The following is a 27,022-nucleotide window of genomic DNA, read 5'->3' on the forward strand; positions in this document are numbered from 1 at the left end:
AGCCGACCCCACTAATCACCTAAAATTCAAGGGAGACAGGAGCGCTGTGGACATGCCAAGGCCCATAAATCGCTGTCTCAATCACCGCCCAACCGCCAATTCCAACATCTTGGGAGAACTGGATGAGCAACGTCTGGGATGGTGCACATCTCGCGATCGATGCAATCATTGTTTACGAAGACCGTGTGCGTCTACTGCTTTTTCTTGAGTAATGTCTACACTTTATCACCGGCGCCGCTTTGACGATGCACCGAATCCTTCAGTCGTGCCGCATGCACTGCCAGCGCCGGTGTCCCCGTTGAGTCACTCGGTCAAGGCAATTCCTCCGGATCACTTTCTGGCCCAGGGCTGTGATGGTATATCTTGACACGAATTTTCCGCCACTCATAGATTCCAATCCCGGATAATTCCAGTTTGTTCAGATTGCAGTATCCGACCGTGCAGCCCATCATCGCGATTCACCGTAACCTCCACAGCAATGTCGCAACCTAACCCGTCTTGGGCCAGCCTTCTCCAGCGGCCCTCATTTTCTTCATTTGCTACGCCTGTCTCCTCGGAACCTCCCGTCGGCGGCGCTAGCAGTAACAGAAGTGACAGTTTGAGTTGTTCGGCCACAAACCACCCGCCCCCACTTCCCGACGTGGACGTTGCCAACAATAAGCATTTCGAGGCTGCAGCAGGCCAATCTCCGGCCAGGCCGCCGCCGCGGGTCGCCATGGTCAGTGGGCACATGGACCTCACCCCCGACGAGTTCGCCGGGGCGTACCACACGGCGCTCGACGAGGCGCTCGCTCGAGGCGACGCCTTTGTTATGGGCGATGCTAAGGGTGTGGACGAGTCGGCGCTCGAATACATCCTGGCCAAGGGAGACGCGTCGGCGGCCGGTCGCGTCACCGTGTATGCTTCTCGGCCGGCCAATGTCGCCAGGCTGCAGCGGCAGGGCGTCCATGTGGTCTTGGCTGAGATGCACGATGGGGATGTGGCGGCGGGCGGAGCCGCCTCTTCCTATTCACGAGGCCGTCGCGGCGGCCGTGGGCAGAATCGAGGAGGGGAGGGGGAGGAAGACAACGACACCTGCGGCGCGATGAGATGATGACCGAGAAGAGTGACTACGACATCTTGTACGTGCGGTCCGAGGCCGAGTCGCGCGCGCTCTACGGGGACAAGTACCGGCCCCGAGTCTCAGCTACCGAGTTGAACAGGCAGCGGCGGGCGGAGGTGTCGGCGAAGCAGGGAAGGAACAGCTGAATGCAAATTCAATACCCAGACGGTTCGCATATCGGCAGCCGAACCATGGACAAAGCGCCCGGATCTGGGAAGCGCAGCATCCCTTTCTCATGCTGCCTTGTCACAATGAACAATTGCACCACTGCATCCGTAGAACAATGGGATTCTAATATGTTGAGATCTCCAGATCTCCCCTCCCGCCTTTGCGACGTTCGTTTCCTTTCCTTGCCAGTCCAGCTTTTGCACTTTTTCTTTTTGACCCCTATTCCCTTCTAGCGAGGCCCCTATCCGTCCGGTGCTCGCCTTTTCATCCCAAGCAAAGATAGCGCCACCGAGGCCGAAGCCAAAATCCCCACCACCGATGGCGCTAAACGGGCTTCTTGGTCTTAGATGGCCGAAGCCTCTCTCAAAAAGAAAGAAGCGGTACTTTACGCCCGAGTCCGACGAAGACGACGACTTCGTACTGTTGGACCCTAAGCGGCAAAAGACAGGGCCAGATGTTGACGTCTTTGACGACGACGACGACGCTTTTGGAGAAGGCGACGACTTGGACGACGACTTCGAGGGAATAGATTCCATACCCGACGAAACAGACAAGATCCAAAAACGCCTAAAGGAGAGTTTCGGTAACCCGCACGGCGACTTCACGTTTCAGCGCGTGATCGGCAGCGGCAGCAACGGCGTCGCCGTCCTCATTCACGACAATCGGGTCCGTCCCCCGAAACGACTCATTCTCAAGCGCGCCCTTCGCGAAGACGATTTCTTTCAGATAGAGCAAGAACTTCGAACTCTAAAGGTAAAAACGGCAAAGCTATTTTTTTATAGTATAATGAGTTGGTTATATATAGCTAACGAAATCCGGTACCATGTTGTAGTTGTTTCGAGGGGCGGCGCATATCGTCCAGATGATCGGCAGTCGTGACCTACGCACCTTCGAGGATGCCGACCTGGCAGGACCGGCCATCGTTATGGAGTACTTGGAGAACGGATCGTTTCATGGCTTTTTGGAGAAGCATAATGCGATGGAAGGGCGGGTGCCGAACCGCGTGCTCTGGAGCATTATGCTATGTCGTACGTACCGTGCCCTTTGCTTTCCCCGGCCATTGCCCCCAAGAAAAGACCTCGCTGACATGAATACTACTTGTCGACAACGATCAGTCATCAGGGCTTGTGTCGGCATGACGTGGCCTCCGAGAGGCTCAGAAAGTGAGCCCGAGAGGCTCGAGAGCGTCCCGCTGAAAGGCGAGCCTACTCCTTGGGCCCATAACGACCTGCACCTCGAGAATAGTAGGCCCCCTGGTTGCAGCAAACCCTAGTAGTATACACTAACATTATATATACAGTCATGTTTGGGGACATAGAGCCCAGATCAACAGAACACGCTTTAGTTCCGCGGGTGAAGCTGATAGATTTCGGTACAGCTACGCCTAACCCGGTACAAGGGATACTAGACGATAAAGATAACATGAACCCAAACCAAGGCGACCATTCTAATGTAAACAAATGTGCGGAAGTAGGTGCTCCCACTCTCTTACCACTACCGGCAGCGCCCTCAAAACTCGTTTTCCAAACAACCAACCCCTTACTCGTTGCCACGGAGTATTAGCATATCTTTCTTCTAGTCATGTGTCTGTCTCCGAGTCGATGCGTTCTCCACTGACGAGCACTTCACAGGCCGTAATGCGCCTAATCACCCGCCGGAACGGCCGCCTGCCCACCTACAAGGAGAAGCCAGCCTCGTACCCGGGCGTCCCGACGGACGCGACCCTGCTGTGGCCCGACAGGGAAACTGATGGAGACGAAACGTACCCCTGGCTCGACCGCGGCCTGCGCCGCCTCATCGGCCGCATGATGGCCCGCAACTACAAGGACTGCCCCCTGCTCGAGGACATCCTGCTGGAAGCGTCTCTCGCCGTCCGGCGCGGGGCGCGCGAGTACCCGGGCTACGAGGCCGAGGAGTCGGACGAGGCGGTCGAGGGTATATTCGGCAGTGCTTCTACGACGCGCACCCGGGTGGTGAGGGTGGCGGCGACGACGACATCTTTGGCGCCGAGGAAGGGTGGGACCAACGGGAGCGGGAGGCTACGCCGGACAGGATGGACACGGGCGGTGGCGCGGGTACACCCCCCACATGGTCCCCTATCAGTCCCCCCAAAACTGGACGGCCATCTTGATAGGAGGAGGAGCATGGCCGTATCGGCCTGGGCTTCTTGTAGGCCTTAGCTGGGGGACGTGCGTAAGGTGATTTCTTTTCTTGGGGCTTACCAGCCCTAGGGAAAGTGTCTTGGCCTAGGCGATTCATTGGCAGGGAGAGGATGTACAAAATTAGGTGGTTGACGCTTTCTTCGATATGCTTCCCTATTTTAATATTGTAAAATTTATGGTCTATTTTTATTACAGTATGTTGGAGTTAGGGGACGGACTGGAGTACATGGGTCAAGTAGATGCAAAGTCAGGATACAGGTCTAAAGGAGCAACGGAATCGATTCATTGGGTATCAGTCATCGATGATCTGATATCTTGTCCATATATCCATCTTTGATCGCCCCCAAGAGGCAAGCAATAACTGAATAGTAAAGACCAGCGGCAGGGTGGGCAGCTGTAGTATGTCACCAATCTCTGGCGCTTGGATATCCCGAATAGTCCCAACGAGTTTCCGTTGGTCTACCGCAATCGTGCTTTCTCTTGATTCTATCTCCATAATTTCATGCCGGGGTTGGAGAAACTCACTAATCCAGGGGTGCAAAGGGCCAGACCCCGGATTTGAAGCCATAGCCACGTTGATCGTTCACTCTTTGCAGCAGCAGCTCCAATCAGAACCCCCGACTATGGACCAAGACACCCGCCTCCGCATGGTGAGCTGTCAGAGACCAAACTTTTCGGTTGGGATGTTTTAGCCGACGGTGTTTCATTTCGAGGCCAGAACCTTGGCAAGCGCGGCTATTCTCCGATCTGAGTCACTTGCGTCCGCCCCGCTCCCGCTCCAAGGCAGACTGCGGAAGCAATATATACACGCAAATCATCCTGTAAATGTTTTGTTTTGTCGGCAGGACAGATGAACAATGTGGATGGGGAACCTATCTTTCTTGTAATTATATCAAGGGCGGGTAATGATACCAATGTCACAATTACAGGGCGATGACAGGTTGACTTGGCTTATTAGCATAAGGGCTTTGAGTAACTGCACAGCTCTACGAGAGTGGACCCTGTTTGCGATGGGCCAGCTGTCAAACAAACTGTATATTGAGACAGGAACAGTTAGTCGATTTGGGAAACCTTACTAGCCCGTAGTGCATATCATCATGCTCTTGCCATGATAGCCTCAATCCATATAACAAACCAGCCCGAATCCAGGGGATGACGTGTTACACAATAATCAGTATAGTTTGCATACGTTTCTCTCTCTGAGATGACAACGAATGATGACATGCGTCAATGGATGCCAACTGAGACAACCTCCGCTCCGCATTCCTGGGCGGTTAGGGCGGAAACAGCCACTTGGACAACCGAAAGGGTGAAGACTATCGTGAGGATTGCTGCATAGCAAAGCTAATGTGGGAATGGAATCAATACGGCACTGCTAGTCCATGAAAAGGGAAACAGGGAAAGGATAAATACCCACGCCAGAGACCAACCTTGAAACGAGCTCAATATCTCCAGCATCCTTCTCATCATCATCGAACAACCAGCCCGACGCCTCAAACTTACCATCCACACAAATCACCACCGCCACCGCCACCATGAAGTTGACCATCTTCTCCACGATCCTGGCCGCCTGCAGCGTCCTGGTCGCTGCCCAAGCCAACTGCGACCGAAGGAACCAGCCCTCGACCAACGATGTCAAGGGCGCCATTCGTGACTGGCTGGCCGACGTCAACGCCGTCAACGCCTTCGTCGACAAGGCGCCCAACGTTTCCTCGAACCAGGCTTCCCAGGCTTTGCAGTTCGCCAAGCGGGAGCCGGGCGATCTGAGTAAGTAGTCGTATAGAGTGATAAGAAGCGTTTTTACCATCATCGGCAACTACAATAAGCATAGAAAGAGCATCTTGGCGCAGGGGGAAGCGCGCCGGGCTCATAACCCGGAGGTCCTTGGATCGAAACCAAGAGATGCTAAAGTTTTTTCCCGTCTTTTTCCTTTCTCTCTTTTTGGAGATCCAGTTTTCCCACATCTGCCTTTTGTACCCTATCCTTCTCGGAACCTTTCAATTTATCAGTAGTTGAGAATTTGGACTGACCATGGGAACAGTGGTCCTGAGCCGCATCTGCGGCGTGTCCGGCCGCTACACCGCCGCCGTCGCGGACCTGAACAAGGTCTTTGGCGGCGTCCTGACCAACCTGCAGTCCATCGTCAACAACTCCAAGAATGCGCCCACGGCGGTGGCCAACATCAACAAGATCCGCTGCTGTAACGTCCTGCCGGACCTCGACGTGCTCTGGCGCGAGGCCGCGCAGAGATACCGCATCCAGGGGCAGGTGCAGACCACCGTGCCGCGGCCCCGGGCTTGCGCGTCGGTCAAGTGCTGAGCGAAAGCTGAGAGCTGAGATCCGGAGGCCTCGCTCGCTTTCGTTGATACCTGTCTACTTCCGCCGTCGTCGTCGTCGCCTTCATCTTGGATATATCTCGGAAGCGTCAGGACTCTGGGTTGGGTTTGGAATTTCGCTTCGTTCCCGTGGTGGGTTGACAGGTGTTGGTAAAGTTGAGAAACTTTCCAATGCATATCTGCACGGGTTTTGCAATCATTAAGGTTTCGAATCTGGCATGGTGGGTTAATGCGCTATTAGCAGATTAGCTCCAGGCCAGACCAGGTCCTTTCTGTTTTGCATGTTGATCTTTCTGAATCTGGGTTCATTAGCTGGGTATCATTGTCAGGACGCTCGTTTACACCGAATTTTTCGCCGGATGCGAGAGAGAGAAAGGGAATAATATAATATTTAATCCCGATTTCGTATTTGGTTTCCCGAATTCGCGATGGCAAAGTGAAATCGATGATCTCATCCGAAGCCGCCCGTCATCCTTTCTTGGGGCTGGGAAATGACGTCGAGGGAGTGAAGTTGCACATGGCAAGAAGACGCAATTATCATATGGGCGTCTGTCTGTTCTGTGACACCACGTAGAGAAAAAGGGGGAGACCGCGCCAATGAACCGAATCTCGGCTGTCTATTGACGATTGGTGCTCCATCGCGACATCATAGTCTCGGCTGAGGTAATTGCGGCTTCTAGAAGCCTATCGGATGAAGTGCAGGCTCGCGACGGGCCTCCAAGCCTCGGGGGTGTTTGGGTTGGGCATCACTTTTGATGGGTGTGGGTAGGACTGCGGGTAGGTAACCCAGAAAGTCGTGGGCAAAAAAGGGGGCCGTACCGGTCTCATCGACTCACCGGTTGGTTCGGCTGCCGCTTGCCCCTGTCGTTACGCACGGTGTGTCGATTGCTTCTTATTGTTAGGCACGAAGTTGTTGCATCGCTAAGGAGAGTTTCTGTAGATCTTGGGCGAGGACAATGCAGATCTAGATCATGAGTAAATGCCGGAGATGTGAAAAGATCATGATCAAAAATGGGCGGTCGTCGACTCGTCGTAGCCTGAATGTGGGGGGAGAGTCATTCATGTTGTGGCACCGCAACCCGCCGTTCCTTTGGGCTGGAGTGCGCTGCATTACGCTGGAGTGCGCTGGAGTGCGGTTCCGTTACCCCGCAAAGCTTGTAGTCTGGCACCCCTCGCGAACCCACGAAAAACGGATCAGACGACAGGGCATGTCATCCTGCAGGCAGATGGGATGGGCGACTCTTTGTGTTGCAGGTACTGTTTGTTAGCGGTAAAACGGTCAGGCTGCCTGCCTGCGGCAAACGTCAATACGAAACGCGGCGACCGAGAAAAGAAAAAGAGAACGGGAAAAGCATCATGATTCGCCAAAGTTTCGCCCTCTCCTTGGCTTCCTCCGTCCCAACGCACGTTTCAAGCATTGGATCGTCGATGGAATATGGAATACGCGCGCATGCGGGATTTTCTTTCTTTCGCTCTTTGCTCTACTTACATACGGGCGTATGCGCTGGCCATGCCACCGTACCGTACCGTACCGTACATACGGGAAAGAGAGTACGAGAGAGACGTCGAAACATCATCGATCCCCTTCCAGACGTGAGATGGCGCAGCACGCGGCAGGGCGAGAGCCCAGCGGCCGCAGCAGCAGCCAGCCAACGAACCAAACAAAGGACAGACAGTTCATCTGACTGACACTCATTCCCCCGCAAAGGCCGATGGATCCCGCCCCCGTGCACTTATACCGCTGGCTCTGGAGAGACAGAGCTTACACCTCCCCGTTTCTCTCGTACCATTGAGTCGCCAAGGTTTCCAGTTTCCTCCATTTCCCGGTTTTGTCGTATACGGTTCATCTACCTGTGTCGCGGCGCTTCGCTACTTAGAACCTCCTGAGCCTCAGCCAAGCTATAACGTTTAATAGTGGCAGGTAGTAGGTAAAGTAGTTGGTTACCTACTTACGTTATTGTCTTGCCTTGCTGGTGGTGACACAGGCAGACACACGCAGCCACTTTCTAGCACGACACGCACGCGCTTACATACATACCTACATATAGCAGAGCGTCCCGTCTTATCTCTGCTGCTTCTTCCCGTTATCATCCATCCGTTTAATATTCCCTTCATTCCCTTCCCACTCCACCAAGAGCCCCCCATGGCGGCCACCACGTTGTTCGAGGAACGCACAGGCCCCGTCACCCAGATCTTCTACCTCAGCATCCCCGTCGAGCACCAGCTCCAGGATGCGACGAGCGGGGCCGGCCGGAAGTGGGCCGAGGCCCTGGACCTGGTGGCCGAGTCCCCCGGCTTCCTGAGGCTGTACTGGGGCCGCCAGGTGGAGGAGCACAAGAAAGGTGCAGCTGCACATAGGTATGTCATGTCTCATCCGTATCTCTATTCTTATGTATACACATTCAAATCTCTTATTTCCTCTTTCGCATGGCATTACATGGTATTCATGTAATGCAACAGTCTCCCCCACCAACACTTCCGGGGAGGTGGGGAAGCACCTCTTGGCCATGACCGAATCTACTTTTTCCAACCTGAGACTGACTCTTATGTCCCCCTTCCAGTAAGAGAAACCCTAGAGCAAAATGAGGACTTCCTCGAATCCCCCCTCTACCTCGACGACGTCCTCCCCCTCATCAAGTCCATCCTCACGCCGCCGCACCCCGTCCACCCCACCATCCCCGACATCCAGATCTGGCACGTGCACCTGGGTCAACAGCTCACCACGACCGCCACCGCGGCCGGCCTGCCCACCTTTGGCTCCTCCTCCTCGACCTCGTCCTCCTCGCTGCTGGGCTACCCCATCAGCACCGCCCTCTACGGCGGCGGCGACGATGACACGACCTGGGTCGAGGGCGAGTGGCTCCTCTGGGCCGACGCGATGCGGCGCGTGAAAGGGTGCAAGACCATCGCGGGCGGCAAGCTCATCAAGAAGTCCGTCACGGCCGCCCTCAAGTCCGACGGCGGCGGCTATCTGATCTACGTTGGCTGGGAGACGCTCCAGCACGACGACGAGTACCACGGCACCCCGAGCTTCAAGGAGCAGGTCATGGTGCTGAGCTCGGGCGGCAAGGGGTTCAAGGAGTACGGGCACGTCGTGTTTCAGGGGTTCAAAGAGAGGAGTAACGGTACTAATGGGGTTTTGGCATGATGCTTTTGGGTACGGGGAGTGAATGACGGATTGGCGTTTTGGGGAAATCGTTCGAGTTCTTATATATTAGGTATAAATATGACATAAACCATGGATGTTATCAGGAGGAAGCCGACCTTGGAAGCTGACGCGATGGCGCTGAGCAAGCAGCAAGACAATTGGAATTTGGATAACATGAATAATACTGCCAGCGATTCATTTAAAACACCGTTTGACCACCATCCACCAATATATCCGCCCCATTGATGTAGCTCCCCGCCCGACTAGTCAACAGCACAATCACCCCCGTCAGCTCGTCCGGCTGCCCCATCCGGCGCATCGGATTGCGGCTCAACCAAACATTCTTCGCCGCGTCGAGCCCGACCCCTCGTTGAGGATGGTGTCCATGTACCCCGGCGACACGCTGTTGACGCGGATCCCGTGCACCGCCCACTCGGCCGCCAAGCTCTTGACCATGGCCATGACTCCGGCTTTCGAGACATTGTACGACACCTGGGGCTGCGGGTAGTTGACCCGGTGCGCCGAGATGCTCGCGATGAACGTCATGCTGCCGCCCGTCCCCTGCTTCACCATTTGTTTGGCCGCCGCCTGCGCGCACAGGAAAACGCCCGTCGTGTTGACGCTCAGCACGCGGTTCCACTCGTTGGGCGACGTGTCGACGGCGTGCTGGCATCCTACCATGCCCGCGAGCGCGACGAGCGCGTCCACACTCCCCAGCTGCTTCGCCGTCTCCGCGACCGCCGCGTTAACCGCCAGCGCATCCGTGACGTCTACTTTCGTAAACCGGACCGTGGCCTGCGGGAACTCGGCCTGCAGAGATTCGGCCTTGGCCGCGGCGTCGCCCGCGTTGAGGTCGAACAGCATCAGACCCCGCAGACCGTGCTCGAGCAAGGCGCGCGACGCCGCTTGGCCCAAGTCACCCGCGCCGCCCGTCACGATGGCGTTGCCCTCGACCCTGAACCGGGCCGCGGCGCGCGATGCGGGGGAGGCGCTGCGGGGAAGGGGCGGGGGCGGGGCGACTAGCGAGCCCGGCATATTGCCGTCGCCCAGCGTCATCTGGGGCAGGACTCTGCCCGTCAGGTCGGTGCGCGCCGTCGGCACCGTCTGGAGGACTTCGCCGATTTCATCGTCCCTGGTGGTGACGGATCTCTGGCCGAAGTCTTGACTCATGGTGAACAGAGCTGGATGGGTTGGGAAGGGTGTATTGTGTGCAGGGCTTGTTGGGGTTGGAGTTGGACTTGATGATGATGGGGGGTATATATGCGGGGATCTGGTTGGGCGAGATTCGGAGTACTGCAGTCCGCAAGCAGGAGAGTGGTAACCTTGAGGGTACGAGCAGGAGAGTGCCGAACGAGTATGCAGTTACTTGATCAAGAGACACTGGGAGGTGGAAACGGGTTTATGGAGCCCGAGGAATCAATGCTGCATTCTCTACCACTGCCTCAAAGTAGCCACAAGCCGGTTTCCTCGACATTACCTACATTGCGTTTTCTTATAGAGAATCTCACATATGAGACTCCGCCCGCATCTTACGGATGACAGTACTGCTGATCTTGGATGCAAAGTTCTCATCCGTCTTGGTCGGTTCCTCGGTTATCTCTTCGGCACTCAAAACGTCGACCTCGAAGATCTGCAGAGGGTGCCAGCCCAGTTCTGTGCGCTTGGCGTTGACGGCCGCACCGCCAGACCTCGTCTCGCCCGAGACAACCAGAGCGTCCATGTTTTCCTGAGTGATGGTGGGGCCAAAGGCATCCTGGATCTGCACGCACGATACGGAGATGGTGTCGGAACGGAAAAGCGCTGTGATCTCGCGGTCCTTCTTGGTGATCTTGGGTGCAGCGCCGCCCTTCCAGCCTTGCCTCTGAAGCTCCAGCATGGAGGCAAGGAACTCGATGACGCTCATGGCCCGGTCTTCCCAGGGCTGCACGAACTCGGCGTACTTTTTGTTCTTGAGCAGCTCGTCACCGGTGATGCCTATGACAAAGGAGCATGGCTCGGAAGATCCCTCATCTGGGACCTTGAGAAGCAGGATGGCCGCAGTGAGTAATAACTTGTGCCCCGGATGCAGATGGTCAAATGTTCCACCAAGACATACCACAGAGTGCGGGGTTGTAGTTACCCGTGATGCTTGGGCGGACTCAAGGGACTGCGTGTTCAGGGTGAGACCGCCGTCGACAGTCACCAGCTGATCCTGGTTCAAAACCTGGATGCCCTCATACATGCGCAGATAATCATACAGTTGCTGGTGGCCAGCCTCGGTGCTGGTGCTGAAGATCTGCTTCCAGGGGTGGTATGCCGCGATAAATGTGGCCAGGTTCACGATGACGGTGTTGTTGGGTTCAATGGCCAGCTTGAAGTCCTCTGGTATCCGCTTGGTAAAATCGTGATCGACGAGAACTACTCGTGCATCGACCGATCCAGGCCCTCCGTCTGCCTCCGTGGGTACGTTGAGTTGCGAGCAGACGACGGAGATAAGACTGTACATGCCGGCCAAGATGGACTGCTGTTCTGGCCACACCAGTGACTTGTGCCTCCGAAACTGCCCCGATAGCACCGGGGCCATCAACGCGATGATGAGAGTAGATCCATCTGGTCCCTTGGAGCTTTTCAGCTTCGAGATGACGGACTGGAGGGTGGGACGGTAAGCGGCGCTGAGCTCCAGAGGGCCAGCAGGACGGGGAGGAGGGGGCAAGAGCAGAAACGAGGGCAACTCGCCGGGCTTCATCTTCAAGAGACTAGGGTAGATCGAGCAAGTAAACCAGTGCACACAAAGAGCTCTTGTCTACGAATTTGCTCGTAATGGTAGGAGAAGATGTCTGTGTTGGATGCGGGAAAGATTGTGAGGTTGATGACAGTCAGGTTCGACCGTCCGGGTTATGCTCATTCTTACGCTGAATCGCTCCTTCTCCCCCTCGGCTAAAGTGGAGATGAGCCCATTCGCTCAATCGGCGCATGTGTGACTTGTGTGTAACGTTTGGGCAGAGGCAGGCAGCCGAAGATAGCACAGGCATTCTGCAGCCATCAGGAGACAATGAAAATTGAATTCTACTCATTAAAGAGCTTCAAAGGATCGAGCATTAGACTGTGAAAGCCAATGGCATACTTACAGTAATATGCAGCCACCGTTCTCAGTGATATGTTTTGTAGGAGACCTGTAGCTCAAGCTGCAGCCCCAGAGAATGGTGTGCAGACAGCTTGCAGACTAGAGGCGACTGGCATGCGGGTATGAGCCCATTTGCATCTGTAAATGTCAGATCCAATGATCGAATGCATTTTGTGCCAATTGAAGAAACCAGCCTTCCAAGTGCCGATTGAAGTTTAATGCCCGAATAGATGCAATTGGACTGGACACACCAATGAAGGAGAAAGCGTTCAGCTGACGCCGTACGATAGATGTTTCGACGGTGCTGATCCAGCCCCAAAGCAGAGGCTGGGCGGCTGTGTTTGGGCGACCGGCCGCTTTCACTGCCATTTGACTGCCATTTACCATTCCCATTCCCATTCCCAGTCAAGATCCAAGACAAGGCAACCTGAGATAAGGCCGAGCCACACCAGCGAATTTGATTGACGCATTTCGGCTCCCAACTGCCACCAACAAAACACAACTCACCAACCCTCCCCCAAGAAAATTAATCGCTCGCGCCTGCCATCGCGCAGCGGCGGAGCGTTTCGAGCTACCTACCCTACTATTGGACCTAACATTTGAACCTAAGTCTCGACCCAACAGTCATCGCGACGGCACCATGAACCAATCACAGGCCTATGCGGGAGCTCCGCGACGGTCCGCCGCTGGTCCTGGAGCAGCGCCTGCTGCCTCTGCTGCCTCTGCTGCATCTGCTGCACCTGGAGGAGGCTACGCCGCCCAACACGACGAGCTGCACATTTCTCCTACCATGACCCATTCCACCCAGCAGCAGTTGACCTCCTCGCCGCGAGATTTCACGGCCGCGCCTGGTCCTCCCGCTCTCAACGTCGACCCAAGCGCTGCCGCCGCATCCCACACCCAACCCACCACCCCCGCCTATTCATCCGCCAACTCTTCGGTGCCCAATGTCCTGCAACCTGGAGGCTTAGGCGCCGCCCGCCCACCTGCCATGAGCGCCAACACCGCACCCACCTTGCCCACCATGTCTACCGGCATCCCGCAGCAGCAGTCACCCACCGATTACTCGTCGCCTTCGAAACCTCCCTCGCTGTCCTTGTCCGCCTCTACCTCCCACGCCTACTCGAGGTCGAGCCCCGCCGCTCCCTTCGAACCCTCCTCTGGCTACACCCCCTACACGCCAACTACTCCCGGCGGCTCCGCTGGCCCGTCGCAATACATGTCTCCTCAGGATGCCAAGTACGGCGCGCCTGGCTCGCAACGCAATATTTCCAACACGCCCTTGGGCCTGGCCGACATTCGCCCCCGAGCCGACTCGAGCCTCTCCGACGGCACGCCGGGAACGCTGGCTTACGAACTCGCCAACGGTCAACCTTCCACAAGCAACTACCTAGCCCCGTGGGCGCTCTATGCCTTTGACTGGTGCAAATGGGCTCCTCAAGGCAAAGGTGCCGGCAAGGTAGCCATTGGCAGCTACCTCGAAGACGGCCACAACTTTGTAGGCATCCCCGTTTCCTGATATGCCTGGTCTTGCTTGCTGACATGGCACCCTGTCCAGATTCAAATCTTAGACACCCAGGTTGTGAACACGCCTAACGAGGTCTACAGCCCGGGCTCTTCTAAGCACAGCATCGAGTTCACCAAGGTCGCCGAGGCCACCCATTCTTATCCTGTCACGCGACTCCTGTGGGAACCGCCCTCTTCGCAAAAGCAGAGTACGGATCTGCTGGCGACGTCGGGCGACCACCTGAGGCTGTGGTCTCTACCATCCGATGCGCAAAGCTCCTACGGCAACAATGTCACACGGCCCAGTGCCAACGCACCCATCACGAAGCTCACGCCGCTCGCGCTCCTCTCCAACTCCAAGACGCCAGACCACACGGCGCCCCTCACCTCTCTTGACTGGAACCAGGTATCACCAAGCTTGATCATCACCTCTAGCATAGACACGACTTGCACCATCTGGGATATTCCTTCTCTTACCGCCAAGACGCAACTCATTGCGCACGACAAAGAGGTGTACGATGTGCGGTTCTGCGCCAACAGTGTCGACGTGTTTGTCAGCTGCGGCCAAGACGGCAGTGTACGCATGTTTGATCTGCGAAGCCTCGAGCACAGCACCATCATCTACGAGCCGACAGCCAAGGACGAGCGAGGTGAGTCTTGTCGTACCTGTTTTTGGTGAGAATTGTGTTTACTAACTTGGTGTCTTCCCAGACGCTACCGGGGGCAGAATCAGCCCAACGCTAGCCCAACAGACCATGGCAAATGCGCCGCCCTTGATGCGATTAGCGACCTCACCACATGATACCCATCTGCTCGCCACATTTGCGCAAGACTCGAACGTCATCAGGATACTCGATGTACGACAGCCCGGCCAGGCGCTCTTGGAGCTTCGTGGACACGGCGGATCCGTTAACTGCGTCGAGTGGTCGCCCCTGCGAAGAGGAACGCTCGCATCGGGTGGCGATGATTCTATGGTGTTGGTGTGGGATCTGATGAACACGACGCCAAGCAACGCGCCTTCTAGCAGCGGGCCCGGCTCGACGGACAAGCATCTGACTCCGGTAGCAAGCTGGCAGTGTGACTACGAGGTTGGAAACCTGGGATGGACACCACCTCTGCCCAACTCGGATGCTGGCGAATGGCTGGGTGTCAGCGGCGGAAGGGGTGTTTGGGGCGTCAAGATATGAGGCCCTGCCATGTCGAACCCGATATGTTGAACCATCCAAGGGGTACATAACGATGCAACGCAGTAACACGGTTGAACGAGCACGGATTATCGGAATTATAAAACAGGCGCTGTTCTTACGGGGCCAGGGTCTACGAAGAGTCCGGCAAAGTTTTGGACTCGTAGGTGGGAAGCAGTTGACTGACTGGTGTGGACAAGAGGGCGAAGAGAAGTCCATGTTGGTCACGATGCTCGGCTACCTGGGAGTAGGGAAAAGGGGCAGAGAGAGTAGGTATTTAGTCTGAGTAGGTGTACAATAGCCTTTCATCGGGTATGTTTTTACAAACTGCGGTGATGGGGGAGTGACGTATGCTTTTGGAAGACGCGGAATTGGCTAGATACCTACCTACAGCATCTTTCAAGAATCAGTTCTTACTGGCCATGCTGGATTCATCGTTGAAATTGGTGAAGATTTGAGATGATATGCATGATATGCAACGGCAGGAACTTTGGTTGAGTGAACTGTGAATGCATGTGGCAATTGTCCTTCCCGCTCTTCAACCCACCGCAGCTTATTCACCAGGAATTTTGCACATTCAACCCATCCAAAGAAACACCATCCAAGCAGGTCATATCTGTTTAGAGTTACATGCAACGCTGTATTTGCGGCAGTTGAGCATTCACTTCCATTTTGAGGCATCTCCATTGCATCCATTGCATCCATTCCATCCCCCCCCACTGCAGTCCCACCCTCGGCGAAAGCTGTTGATCCAAGACCGACTGAGCCAAATCGACGCCAATCTCCGTTGGGCTTAGCCGCCGTCTACTTATTCATCTCTCCCTAAATTCCACAGCTTGCAAGCACCGAGACAGGCAAGCACGCCCCTACAGCAACGGAAAGGTCGACCTTTGACGTGACGAGACGGGACTGGACTGGGACGGGGCGTACAAAAGTCAAGTAATCCATAATCCAGCCATCCACTCCCATTCATTCATTGTTCTTTCAAGACGCCAGCCGCGTCTCGATTCTTTTCTCCATCATCCTTACTTCTTTCATTACACTCTGCCACCGCCAACGCGACCATTGAAAACACCTAGTCCCTGCATTCTCGCTGCCTCATTGGCAACACGTCGTCAAAATGAGCGATCCACGGGATCACGACCAGCCTGACGACTCCGAAGAGGAAGAGGACTTCAACCCTGCCCCTGCCGACGCCAGCGACGACGAAGGCAACAATGCTGCAGAAAATGACGACGACGTCGAATCCTCTCCCCGCCAGACGAGGAAGCCTTCGCCTGCACGCAATGACGCCGCCGATGACGATGATGAAGAGGGCGACGGCGACGAGGAGGACGACGTAGCCGGAAACAACGATGACGAAGAGGACGAGGAAGAAGATGAGGATGAGGAAGATGAAGAGATTCAGGTGAGTACCACGTGGACAACCCCCCGCTACCAGACTTGTCGTCGCTAACCTTGTTTGCCCAGGGTCACCGTCGCAAACGCGCCCGTAGGAAGGACAAGCGCAGCGCCTTCTTCGAGCTCGAAGCCGAAGTCGACGATGAGGACGAAGACGAGGAAGACGAGGACGATGCCGAACACGAAGGCTTCATCGAGCACACAGAGGCCGGCGAGGCCGAGCAGTTCGCCCGCGAGGACGATGCCCGCCACCGCGAGCTCGACCGCAGACGAGAGATGGAAAACGACATGGACCTCGAACAGGAAGCCGAGCGTCTCAAGAAGCAGTACGGAAACAAGCGCTCCGCCCGTGGCATGGCCGATTCTGCCGTGGTGCCCCAGCGTCTGCTGCTCCCTAGTGTGGACGACCCGAGCATCTGGGGTGTTCGCTGCAAGGAGGGCAAGGAACGCGAAGTCGTCTTCTCCATCATGCAGAGAATCCAGCAAAAACAGGGCACCAAGGATGAGCTTGGCATCACTGCCGCCTTCGAGAGGGGTGGTCCCAACTCCGTCATGAAGGGCCTCATCTACGTCGAGGCGCAGCGTCAAACCGATATCCTCCAGGCGCTCGAAGGCATGCTTAATGTGTATCCCCGAACGAAACTCCTCTTGGTCGATATCAAGGAGATGCCCGATCTCTTGCGCGTGCAGAAGACTCCTACTCTCGAACCTGGCGCATGGGTTCGCCTGCGCCGCCCGCCCAAGCACTCTGGCGATCTTGCCCAGGTCATTGATATAACAGACAACGGCCTGGAGGCAAGAGTCAAATTCATCCCTCGTCTTGATTACGGTCTGCGCGACGACGCTCTTGCGGCTACGACGGCCGATGGCAAGCGCAAGCGCCCCATGGGCCCTGGTCCTCGGCCACCCCAGAAGCTGTTCAGCGAGGTGGAGGCCCGGAAGAGACACCCCCGGTACATCACCGGCAACCCCCAGACCAACAACTGGCAGTACAACGGCGACGAGTTCGAGAAGGGTTTCCAGGTGAAGGACATCAAGATCCAGCACTTGACCATCAAGGATGTCAACCCAACCCTCGAGGAAGTCACCAAGTTCGCCTCTGGTGGTGAGGATGGTGTTGAGAACATCGATCTCAAGTCCCTGGCTGCTAGTCTGAAGGATAGCACTATCAATGTTACCTACCTTCCAGGCGACGTTGTCGAGGTCTACGATGGTGAGCAGAAGGGTGTGGTTGGCAAGGCCACAAATGTGCAGGGTGACATTGTCACTATGGAGGTCGTCTCGGGCGACCTGGCTGGGCAGACTATTGAGGTGCCTACCAAGGGTCTCCGCAAGCGATTCCGACCTGGTGATCACGTCAAGGTCATCGGTGGTAGCAAGTACCGCGAGGAAGTTGGTATGGTGGTGAAGATTTCTGAAGATCGGGTCACTCTCTTGACAGACCAGACCAACACCGAAATCACCGTCTTTAGCAAAGATTTGCGAGAGGCCAGCGACATTGGTGGCCAGGGTTCCCTCGGACAGTACGAGATGACCGACCTGGTGCAACTCGACCCTACAACTGTTGGATGCATCGTCAAGATTGATCGCGAGTCGATGGTGATTCTGGACCAGAATGGTGACAAGCGCCATGTCATGCCCTCGCAGATTGCGAACAAGCTCCCGCGACGCAAGCTTGCCGTGGCCGCCGACCGCAATGGAGCCGAGATAAGACCCGACGACGTGGTTAAGGAATACGGCGGCATGGGCCGACAGGGCAAGATTGTGCACATTCACCGCACCTATGTTTTCTGCCACACCAATGCTACGAACGAGAACGCGGGTATCTTCGTGTCCAAGGTCAGCAATGTGGCCACCATTTCGGCCAAGGGTGGTCGTATCAATGCCGCCGCCAACACTCAGGATCTGAGCACGATGAACCCGGCAGCGAAGCGACCTGAAGCCAAGAACAACATGGGTCCTCCCAAGCAGATGTTTGGTCGTGATCGCCTCATCGGCCAAACCGTCACGATCAAGAAGGGTGGCTACAAGGGCTTGCTGGGACGTGTTAAGGATACCACGGACACGCACGCTCGTATCGAACTTCACACGAAGAGCAAGATTATTAGTGTTGCCAAGACCGATGTGGTAGTTCGCGATAGTGTTAGCGGCAACGTTATCAAGAACTACGACAGCCGGAAGCCTGGCGCGTTTGGCATGGGACGCCCTGGAGGAGATCGGGCTGCTCCCGACTGGAGCAATGCCGGAGGACGCACTCCCATGGCTTCGGCTTCATCGCGCACGCCGGCATGGAAGACTCCTTCAGCTGGTGCGGGTGGTCGTACGCCAGCGTGGAACCGCAATGGCGATGGTGGACGCACGCCGGCTTGGGCAGCAGCAGATGGCTCTAGAACAGTCAACCCCTACGACGGCAACCGCACAGCCTACGGCGGATCTGGTGGCCGGACGCCTGCTTGGTCTAGTGGCTCCAAGACTCCGGCACCAGATTCGTTCGGTCACGGTTCCAAGACGCCTTACGGAGGCAGTGGCTCATCGGACCCCTGGGGCTCTGGATCGAAGACCCCGTACGGTGCTGCTCCCACTCCTGGAGCGAGCGGTGGTGATACTTGGGGCTACACACCTGGCGCCAGTGGCGGATCCGGCGCGTACGACGCACCTACGCCTGGCGCTGGTCTACTAGGAGCTCCCACCCCTGCGGCGATGAACGCGCCGACTCCTGGTGCCTACAGCGCCCCTACTCCGGGTGCCATGAACGCACCTACGCCTGGTGGTGGCTGGCAAAGCGGCTGGGGAGCTGATAGTGCTCCTACCCCTGCTGCGGCTGCTCCCACCCCGGCGGCCAGCGGCTTCTCCTATGCCGTGAACGCTCCGACGCCTGGAGCTTGGGCTGCAGAGACACCGGCCGCCAGCGGACCGAGATACGAGGACGATTGAGCTGGGTGCAACATGGAGATGGCCGTGTAAGCTGGCATATGGAGTTTCAGGCGTTTACATAATCACATTCACATTGGCTTTGGCTTTGATTTAGTGGCAGATGAGAGATAGGAAGAGAAATACAATGGCAGCCCCGACGAAATGATGAATGCGGCTGTGAAGCGGAGAGGCAGCAGACAGTGAACGTATGGGAAGGAGGTCAAAAAAATGCATGTAACATAGGTAGCTAATGAGTTAGACTCGGACCGGACTTTTGCTACAGTCGATGGTAGATTGAAAGCGCGTTCCCATCCACCAATGCGAATAATTCTTTTGCCGAGATGGTGGCATATAGACATATACCGGCCACTCTTTTGTTTTCCCCCACTGCGACTGTGACTTGGGGCCCATGTACGTGTACGAGTGAATGTAGGCCCGATCAGGCATGCCGGTAACCGGGCGAATATTAAGCTTGGGTTCAGGTGCGCCCTACCTACATTAGGTACAGATGCTCCCTGTAATGCCATGCCATGCACAGCAGCAGGTCTGCGATGCGATGGAGGCGAGGTGAGATGGCATGGCACTTGATGGCGCTTGATGGCATGGGCATGGGGACCCTGGAGGGGCCGTTATCCGCATGCGGCGGTGCGAGGACTCGAGACGGCCCAATGGGAACAGTTACCTTCTTCCCTACGCTACTGCAGATATCCCTGCCACCAGACCAGACCAGCTTGGCCGTCGGCTTTTCTATCGCTGCTAACGAGCGGATATCTCTCGCTGCCCACCACCAACCTCTTTGCCCGCTCTTTGGCACCTTCTCGCCAAGGCGAGATCACCTAGTGCTTATTCCCAACTAGATCCCGCCCGCCAGTGGATTGATTTGTAGTAGGGTAGGGCCGCCAGTACAAGCTAAGTCGGTATGCTGTATGCATCTCTCTTCGTATACGGGAGTACAGGCCAGTAACAGGCATCCATACAACATTGGACGACGTGAAAGAAAAGAAAGAAAAAGAGAGATCTCCACCGGAGCTGTTTCGTCACCGGTTCACCGAATATGATCGGCGCCCCGCTCTTCGCTGCAAGATTCTGAAAGAATGGTGGGGAGACGAGAGTGTGGCAGAGAGGTGAGAGGTTAGGTTTGCTCTGGGTCTTTGTCGCTTGAAGCAATCAGACATGAGTTTTTCGCATTTATAACTTGCTGATTTGGCGGGGAAGAATAGGTATATATTCAATTTACTGATTTGTTTTTTTTCTGCTCTTCTTGCTGTAGTTGTTGTTCGTTTTTTGTAGCAATAGGAGAAAGACTTCAACAGTCCCTCATCCCACTTTTGCTACTAAACTCACTATGCCTCAGCTCAAGGAGCGGGATCCGTATGCGTTCCCGACGCGGCAGTTGACCGTCTTGGGTAAGATTGACACCTTTTTCTCGTCGTGCACTTACACGTTTACACATGGTCCGAAGCATCCAATACCTCTAGAAAGAAAAAAAGAAACGTGCTACCCTCGCCCGGTTTATCATCGGACGAAAATAAAATGCATCAATCACCAACGGACAGACAGCATTTGCCGAAACCCTCCCTCCATCCCTAGCATCCAACCCCAAACACTCAACTTATTCCCGTCCGATGTTAACAATCCACCCACAGCAATATGCCGCTTCTCGGAGCCCATCGCCTTCAACTCGATCCTGGCCTACACCTACGAAATGGTCAAGGACCTCGACGGCGCGGGCGACGCGAGGGACGCCCCCTTCTACGCGGGTTTGTTAGTGTCGGCCTACGCCGTCGCCGAGGCCCTGACGGCCATGGGCTGGGGCGCCCTCTCGGACCGCGTGGGCCGCAAGCCGGTGGTGCTGGCGGGCCTGGGCGGCGTCGCGCTGAGCAGCCTGCTGTTCGGGCTCAGCACCAAGTACTGGGTCGCGCTGCTGGCGCGGTTCGTGGGAGGGGCGCTGAATGGGAATGTGGCGGTGATGCAGACCATGGTGGCGGAGATGGTCAAGGTGCCGGAGCATGAGCGTGAGTTTTACCTCTTCTTCTTCGTCTTTGGGGTTTCGATATCCAACCAGAAGAGGGAATAGTGGCAGCAGCAACTAACGAAGAGACAGCCAAGGCCTACGCCACCCAGCCCTTCGTCTGGACCCTTGGCGGCATCATCGGGTCCGCCATGGGCGGCTTCCTGGCCCAGCCGGCCCGCTTCTACCCGGACCTGTTCCCGGCCGACGGGCTGTTCGGGCGCTACCCGTACCTGCTGCCCAACCTGGTCGCCGTCGCCGTCGTCGTGCTGGCGATTGTTCAGGGCATCTTCTTCCTCGAGGAGACGAACCCGCGGAGCGCGCGGGAGGCGGCCGCGGCGGCCGATCTGGCGGAGCAGCGTGATGGCGAAACTGCGGTCGTGGACGATGATGACGAGGCGGATGAGAATACGCCGCTTACGGGCGCAGCGGCAGCGGGAAGTGCTTCTGATAGGGGTCGATTTGGTGGCAGCAGCAATAGTGACAGCGAGGCCACCGCGGCGCGCCGGCGCTCCTCCATCATGTCCACGAGCCTGGCCCGGCCCCAGTTCATCGAGGAGGGTCTCCCCGTCCCCGTTCAGCCCAACTTTGATCTGCGCCGCTCTTCGTTCGGGACCGTGCATGCCATCCGGGTGGGCCACGGCAGCACCACGACCGCCGCCACCGACGCCATGGCCGAGGTGAGGGAGCAGCACGCCGCCGCCGCCGCTGGCCAGTACGACAACTCCGAAACCACCACGACGAGCGGCACCGCCACCCCGACGACATCGTCGTCATCTACTAACAAGAAGGGGAGAGGAGGACCCAAGGCCTTCAACTTCACCATCATCATGCTCACCGTCGCCCTGGTCCTCGTCTCGTACCACCAGATGGCCTTTGTCACGCTGCTCCCCACCCACCTCCTCGACGACCCCACGCCCGGCTACGCCGGCGGCGGCCGCCTCGACCTGCACGGCGGGCTGGGCTACACCGTGCACGACGTGGGCGTGTACCTGTCGGTGAACGGCGTGCTGGGCCTGCTGATCCAGGGCCTCGTCTTCCCGCCCTTTGTCGACAAGGTGGGCGTCTGGCGCTCCTTCGTGAGCATGGTCGTCCTGTACCCCCTCGCCTACCTCGCCATGCCCTTCGTCTCCGTCTTCTCCTCCGGATCCGCCCAGCAGTCCGCCCTCATCTACTTCGCGCTCGTGCTGCAGAGCTTCTTCGGCATCATCGTGATCCCCTGCGCTTTAATCTTGTTGAAGGACGCGACACCCAGCCCGCGCGTGCTGGGCCGGGTCAACGGCCTGGCCATGAGCGGGTGCTGCCTCGCCCGCACCGTCAGCCCGCCGCTCGTGGGCGTCATTTACGCGGCCGGCGGGAGCGCGGCGGCGTGGTTCAGCTGTGGCGGGTTCGCGCTGCTCGGCATCGTGCAGCTGGCGTGGGTGCCCCGGACCAAGAGCGCGCGGGAGCTGGTGGCGCACGTCGGGGTCGAGGGGGGCGAGGGCGAGGTCGAGGGCGGGAACGGGAACGGGAACGGGAACGGGCCGCCGCTGGTCAAGGTGGATAGTGTGGATCGGCCGGTGAGCCGGCATAGCGTCGATAGTGTGACTCGACAATTGATGGAGGAGCATAATGCTGATAGAGAGAGTCGGCATAGCGTCGATAGTGTTACGCGGCAGCTGCAGGAGGAACACAGTCAGTGGGATGGACGCTGAGGTTGGGCGGTTGGTCTGATGGTCGGACGGGGGCTACTTCAGGTAGCTACATGTCACGACTCACATGAAGATGTACTTTCGGCCGGTTGCCTGTCTGTTTGGAGTACTCGTTCCATCACAGGGCATGGCTTGGATCAGCAAGGAAGCTCAATGTTTGGACGCATATGATGATGACATGAGAGCCGGGACAGGGTTGGAGGTTACGAGGTCACATTCATGGATGGGCATTGCGGGTGGCGTTTTCTCTTTTGCTTTCGGAGTAGGCCATTAGGATCTACGATGACAATGACGACGCGATCCTTCGTTTTACATGAACATTGTGCCCTTGCGTGTCGACACCTTCCGGGAGATATTCTATTGTCGTGATAGTAGCATTGGCCGAGAATGCCGTTAGGCTACTTGATACACGTGGTAAAAGGTCATCCCACATGGATTATATAGTAGTATGTACACCATTAGACCATCATACAAAGGTAGGCAGCACTGCACACCTGCTTATGGCGTCGGAAAGCTGATCCCAGTACTTGCGATCGCGACCGAAAGCCAAGTCGTCCTGCGCCCAAAGGGACTGCAGCAAGAGCTTGACGTGGTTAAATTCTCGGCATGTGCCATGCTCTTCCGTCCGTTGGATCAGCCCGAGCACCGCTTCTCGCTCCCAATCACTGCGAGCCTCGCAACCCAGTATGAAGACGGGGAACTGCTGGTCGCAGAAATCGAGTCCAGACAAGATGGAAAACCCCTTGTCTACTTGCTGCTGTGTCTTTGATGCTTGGTTCAGTATGTTCTCTGAGGCTCGGTTGAGGTATACCAGCATGGCTAGCCGATACAATTCCAGTTTCGCTTCGGAATCGGCCCCAACGTAGATATCGAATGTGACGGGGAGGTTTCGGATTCTCCAGCTAAGAATCATCAGGTAGTTTTTGTGATCTGCAATATCTCCGCTGGGCTCTCCGGCTGGGATGGGTGCAATCGCTCCGTCACACATCTCTGAGAGCAGCTCGAGATACGCCATATGTGGTGATGTTGTTGGAGAAGCCTGGAGAGCAGTTGGTGAGTAAACATCTACGGCATAGCCAGTTTTGCTTTACTCACCTCTCTCTGTGTAGTCTCATTGGAGCGAGTTGGACTCCGACAAATTCTTTTCTTTGCCAGTGCTGCCGACTGAAGCGCGCCAGAACGCTGTAGTAGTATACCCAGTCCAGCAACATGGTCAAGTCAGGATGATGTTGAATCGTATCAAGGCCGGTAACCCGGATGATGTCCTGGATCCCGATAAGGTACGATAACCAATGGCCGGTAGTGCAGGTTGAATGTTGCATCTGGTAAGCATCGTCAGCGCCATCTCGCCACATGTGCGGAAAGTTTTGGTACTAACCTCGTAAGAACACAAAAGCATCCCAGCCGCTACATGTTGGACCGCTTCCGTGACGTCGATCTCGCATCCCGAGATATCCGCCATAGCCTTGAGTGCCGCAATCTTGTGCTCGTTACCCCGCGCGTGAGCACCGTGCCGATGTGCTGAGGAGAACGCGAGCAGAGATTGCTGCACGGCCGATCCGAAAGGGGTGCCATCGCCCGCATGAGCTGTCCGCAACAGTATCTGGCCTAGCTGGGCAGGGTCTTGCCCAAAGGTGGAAAGAGACCGCGAAGCAACGGACTCGACTGTAATTCACTCGTAGTCAGCTTTCACGATACATATTTTCTCATCGGGGACCCCCTGGTGCACATAGAGTTGATAAAAAGGGGGAGAGAGGGCAAACCCACAGTACTCGAAGAGGTCTTCGTCTCCATTCTCTAATGTCCGTAAATTCCATACCATTGGCACGTGTAGGACTGGATAGGTACTCGCTGGTGGGCTCTTGTTAGTCCGATGTCCGGTTCGTAGTTGAGGAGGAGGTTGCGATCGACTTACCAAGCGGCACGGAGCCGGTATGATAACGGTAATGCACCGCGATATCCCCACATGTCACATTGATCATGTGAGCCCCAGACGTAGATGTTGGATGCGTGCCTTTGGGAGGAACGCTCGAGGTGACCGTTTTGGCTACTACTGCGCGTCTCGTGTTACTGGCTTTGGGCCACGATAGCTTGAGACCACCAGGCTTCCCAGCACCCGTTGGTGTCTTCTCTGATAGCTGTTCAACCAGGTTCAGACGGGCGAACTCGGGACATGCTTCGGCAAGCCGCTGAAGGCCGAGACTCATTTTTGTTGCTGCACTGCTCTGCGTCTCTGCGGGTGCCATGGTAGCGAGTCCAACTGGATCCTTCCGAATAAATGATAGGTCGAGGCGGAGAGGAAAAGTGAATGGTATCAAAATGTACACTGGACTCACTTATCCCTGAATCTTACTCATGGTACTAGTTAGTGGGTGATGTGTCTGCGGCTCAGCACATTTGATTACAAATGCTCCCAGGCAGGGGGCTTTAGGGTCGTATTTCTAGAAACTCCCCGATTGGCTCGTCACTTAGGGGCTCAGGTCAGCACTAAACCTCACCTGGGCCCCAGGCGACCTTGCGGTCTTGCGTTTCATTGTATCGTGACCAAGCTATGAATCAACATGGCGAACTCAAAAGGGGTTTTAAAACTTGCAGTTGTCTATGCTAACATCCCATATTGTACTAGATACCTGAATCGGCATTCTGTATTGTCTTGTTCATACACTCGACCCCTGAGTGGGAATTTCCGTCCATCAGTATTCAATTAAAGCCACTGCTTGTTACCGAGATGCGAAATGAAATCTCCGGCATTCTCCTGGACTGTGGCCTTCTCCCACACCGACCTCACGGCCCGGGCGGACTCCGCGGGCGTCATCGGCCCAGTGAAATGGGGTGCATACTCGGCAAACTTCTGCATCATGCCTCCCATACTGGCCGTCTGATGCGGGGTCACTGAGACATTTCAAGGTCAGTCAACTAATCTTTCGATGAAAAAGGGGAGTGGGTTCAATCAAAGGGCATGTGCTCAGGTATGCACTCACACTCTGTATACTTGCCAACGTCAACCACGCCCGGGCTGATGCTCAGGAACAGGACGCCATCCTTCTTGTACTGGGCGTTGAACTTGGCCGTGGCCATGTTCATGGCGGCCTTACTGATGGAGTACAGAGAGCCCACGTCGACCTCGTACTTGTTGACGAGTTCCATTTCGGCCATCCCGGTGGAAATGACGACGACCTTTTTGGTCTGGCCCTTCAGGATCAGTGGCATGAAGAGGTTGTAGAGATGGATGTTGGAGACGACGTTGGTGTTGAAGGCCTGCTTGAGGTCCTCTTCGAGTTCCTGCGGCTTGTCGGTACCCCTGGGTGGAGTGTTTGGCCAGATTAGATACGGATTTGTTTTCTAGGAAATAAATGTACTAGGAAATAGCAAGGAGACTCACAGGACGCCGATAGGGTCGTAAGCATCGAACTCCGAGACGTAGGCGGCATTGGCAATGAGGTAGTCAAGGCTCCCGCCGGTGATCTTGGCGGCATCCTCGGCGGCTCTCTGTGACGCTTTTAGTCAGCCTCACATTCTATTTTTCTGTCAGTGGAGGCTTCTGCTCACCTTGAGAGCCTCGTAGTTGGTCAAGTCGACCTCCAGGAGATGGATGTTGGAGCGGTCCTTGAGGTCCGCATCTTCCGACACCTTCTTGAGAGTCGCGGCCTTGTCGCGGACTGTCCCGATGACGATGTCATTGGGATCCGAGGAGAGTTGACGGAGGAACTCGTACTGATGGTTGTATTTAGTTAGCTCGTAGGCTCAATTGTAATTGGGACATGGCTGCTGCACTTACACCGAGACCCCTGGAAACACCGGTAATGACGTAAGAAGGCATGGTGGGAATTTGGAATGTTTGTAAAGACTTAATAGGAGTGAAGATGAAAGCTGGTCTATGGAAAAAGAAATATGAACCCCCAGACGGTACGCGAGGGGGCTTTTTATATCGCCATCTCACGCCCGTCTGAAGTCATTCCGTCCTCATGCTGATATGTCAGCGGCCCTTGCAGGGGTGTCTGAAAGTTGCCCAAAATCTTCTGACAAGCAGCACCTGCATTAGCGTGCCTCTACCCGGCCCCCTAAACGGCCGCTACGTGCCCAGCAGGGAGCACCCCCACTTTGGTTGATGCTCCGAGGCCATGGGAAAATGGCTCCGAACAAGTTCACTTTCCCCCGCTACCTCGTTCTGGCATATTGCGAGTGCATCTCGGCATGGCTACATGTGACAGACATATTGGCATGGTCAAGGCATAAGCTAGGCATCCGTCAGACCTATCGACATGTTCTTCAACATAAGTTAGGCATTTGTCAGCCA

General features: G+C 56.1%; 11 protein-coding genes across 11 annotated transcripts; 6 read left to right on the plus strand and 5 right to left on the minus strand.

Annotated features, from left to right (window-relative positions):
- Positions 1 to 532: 532 nt before the first annotated feature.
- PG997_010474 (uncharacterized protein) lies at positions 533 to 949 on the minus strand (the record flags this gene model as incomplete). Its single annotated transcript, XM_066814789.1, has 1 exon — positions 533 to 949. The coding sequence occupies one exon, from the start codon at positions 947 to 949 to the stop codon at positions 533 to 535; it is 417 nt and encodes a 138-aa protein (XP_066666751.1).
- A 639-nt stretch (positions 950 to 1,588) lies between these two features.
- PG997_010475 (uncharacterized protein) lies at positions 1,589 to 3,450 on the plus strand (the record flags this gene model as incomplete). Its single annotated transcript, XM_066814790.1, has 4 exons — positions 1,589 to 2,023; positions 2,103 to 2,514; positions 2,571 to 2,740; positions 2,902 to 3,450. The coding sequence occupies 4 exons, from the start codon at positions 1,589 to 1,591 to the stop codon at positions 3,448 to 3,450; spliced, it is 1,566 nt and encodes a 521-aa protein (XP_066666752.1).
- A 1,517-nt stretch (positions 3,451 to 4,967) lies between these two features.
- PG997_010476 (uncharacterized protein) lies at positions 4,968 to 5,751 on the plus strand (the record flags this gene model as incomplete). The annotated part of the gene is made up of 2 exons (XM_066814791.1): positions 4,968 to 5,199; positions 5,474 to 5,751. 2 exons carry the CDS (start codon positions 4,968 to 4,970, stop codon positions 5,749 to 5,751), a joined length of 510 nt encoding a protein of 169 aa, XP_066666753.1.
- Positions 5,752 to 7,911: 2,160 nt separating this feature from the next.
- Positions 7,912 to 8,916, plus strand: PG997_010477 (uncharacterized protein; the record flags this gene model as incomplete). Its single annotated transcript, XM_066814792.1, has 2 exons — positions 7,912 to 8,110; positions 8,330 to 8,916. The coding sequence occupies 2 exons, from the start codon at positions 7,912 to 7,914 to the stop codon at positions 8,914 to 8,916; spliced, it is 786 nt and encodes a 261-aa protein (XP_066666754.1).
- A 199-nt stretch (positions 8,917 to 9,115) lies between these two features.
- PG997_010478 (NAD(P)-binding protein) lies at positions 9,116 to 10,086 on the minus strand (the record flags this gene model as incomplete). Its single annotated transcript, XM_066814793.1, is given in 2 exon segments — positions 9,116 to 9,245; positions 9,257 to 10,086. 2 exon segments carry the CDS (start codon positions 10,084 to 10,086, stop codon positions 9,116 to 9,118), a joined length of 960 nt encoding a protein of 319 aa, XP_066666755.1.
- A 334-nt stretch (positions 10,087 to 10,420) lies between these two features.
- Positions 10,421 to 11,641, minus strand: PG997_010479 (Phosphopantetheine adenylyltransferase; the record flags this gene model as incomplete). The annotated part of the gene is made up of 1 exon (XM_066814794.1): positions 10,421 to 11,641. The coding sequence occupies one exon, from the start codon at positions 11,639 to 11,641 to the stop codon at positions 10,421 to 10,423; it is 1,221 nt and encodes a 406-aa protein (XP_066666756.1).
- Positions 11,642 to 12,659: 1,018 nt separating this feature from the next.
- Positions 12,660 to 14,712, plus strand: PG997_010480 (WD repeat-containing protein; the record flags this gene model as incomplete). Its single annotated transcript, XM_066814795.1, has 3 exons — positions 12,660 to 13,517; positions 13,578 to 14,175; positions 14,237 to 14,712. 3 exons carry the CDS (start codon positions 12,660 to 12,662, stop codon positions 14,710 to 14,712), a joined length of 1,932 nt encoding a protein of 643 aa, XP_066666757.1.
- A 1,117-nt stretch (positions 14,713 to 15,829) lies between these two features.
- PG997_010481 (uncharacterized protein) lies at positions 15,830 to 19,044 on the plus strand (the record flags this gene model as incomplete). Its single annotated transcript, XM_066814796.1, has 2 exons — positions 15,830 to 16,117; positions 16,180 to 19,044. The coding sequence occupies 2 exons, from the start codon at positions 15,830 to 15,832 to the stop codon at positions 19,042 to 19,044; spliced, it is 3,153 nt and encodes a 1,050-aa protein (XP_066666758.1).
- A 1,333-nt stretch (positions 19,045 to 20,377) lies between these two features.
- PG997_010482 (uncharacterized protein) lies at positions 20,378 to 22,728 on the plus strand (the record flags this gene model as incomplete). Its single annotated transcript, XM_066814797.1, has 3 exons — positions 20,378 to 20,429; positions 20,580 to 21,038; positions 21,128 to 22,728. Coding segments are annotated over 3 exons (2,112 nt in total), but the record flags the coding sequence as incomplete, so codon positions are not given.
- Positions 22,729 to 23,191: 463 nt separating this feature from the next.
- PG997_010483 (uncharacterized protein) lies at positions 23,192 to 24,971 on the minus strand (the record flags this gene model as incomplete). Its single annotated transcript, XM_066814798.1, has 4 exons — positions 23,192 to 23,627; positions 23,821 to 24,047; positions 24,104 to 24,390; positions 24,641 to 24,971. 4 exons carry the CDS (start codon positions 24,969 to 24,971, stop codon positions 23,192 to 23,194), a joined length of 1,281 nt encoding a protein of 426 aa, XP_066666760.1.
- Positions 24,972 to 25,429: 458 nt separating this feature from the next.
- On the minus strand, positions 25,430 to 26,545 carry PG997_010484 (uncharacterized protein; the record flags this gene model as incomplete). The annotated part of the gene is made up of 5 exons (XM_066814799.1): positions 25,430 to 25,617; positions 25,707 to 26,026; positions 26,108 to 26,214; positions 26,275 to 26,439; positions 26,504 to 26,545. The coding sequence occupies 5 exons, from the start codon at positions 26,543 to 26,545 to the stop codon at positions 25,430 to 25,432; spliced, it is 822 nt and encodes a 273-aa protein (XP_066666761.1).
- Positions 26,546 to 27,022: the final 477 nt, after the last annotated feature.

This window comes from Apiospora hydei (genome assembly GCF_038363865.1).
Source record: "Apiospora hydei strain CBS 114990 chromosome Unknown utg000007l_segment0_segment0, whole genome shotgun sequence".
Classification (NCBI taxonomy): domain Eukaryota; kingdom Fungi; phylum Ascomycota; class Sordariomycetes; order Amphisphaeriales; family Apiosporaceae; genus Apiospora; species Apiospora hydei.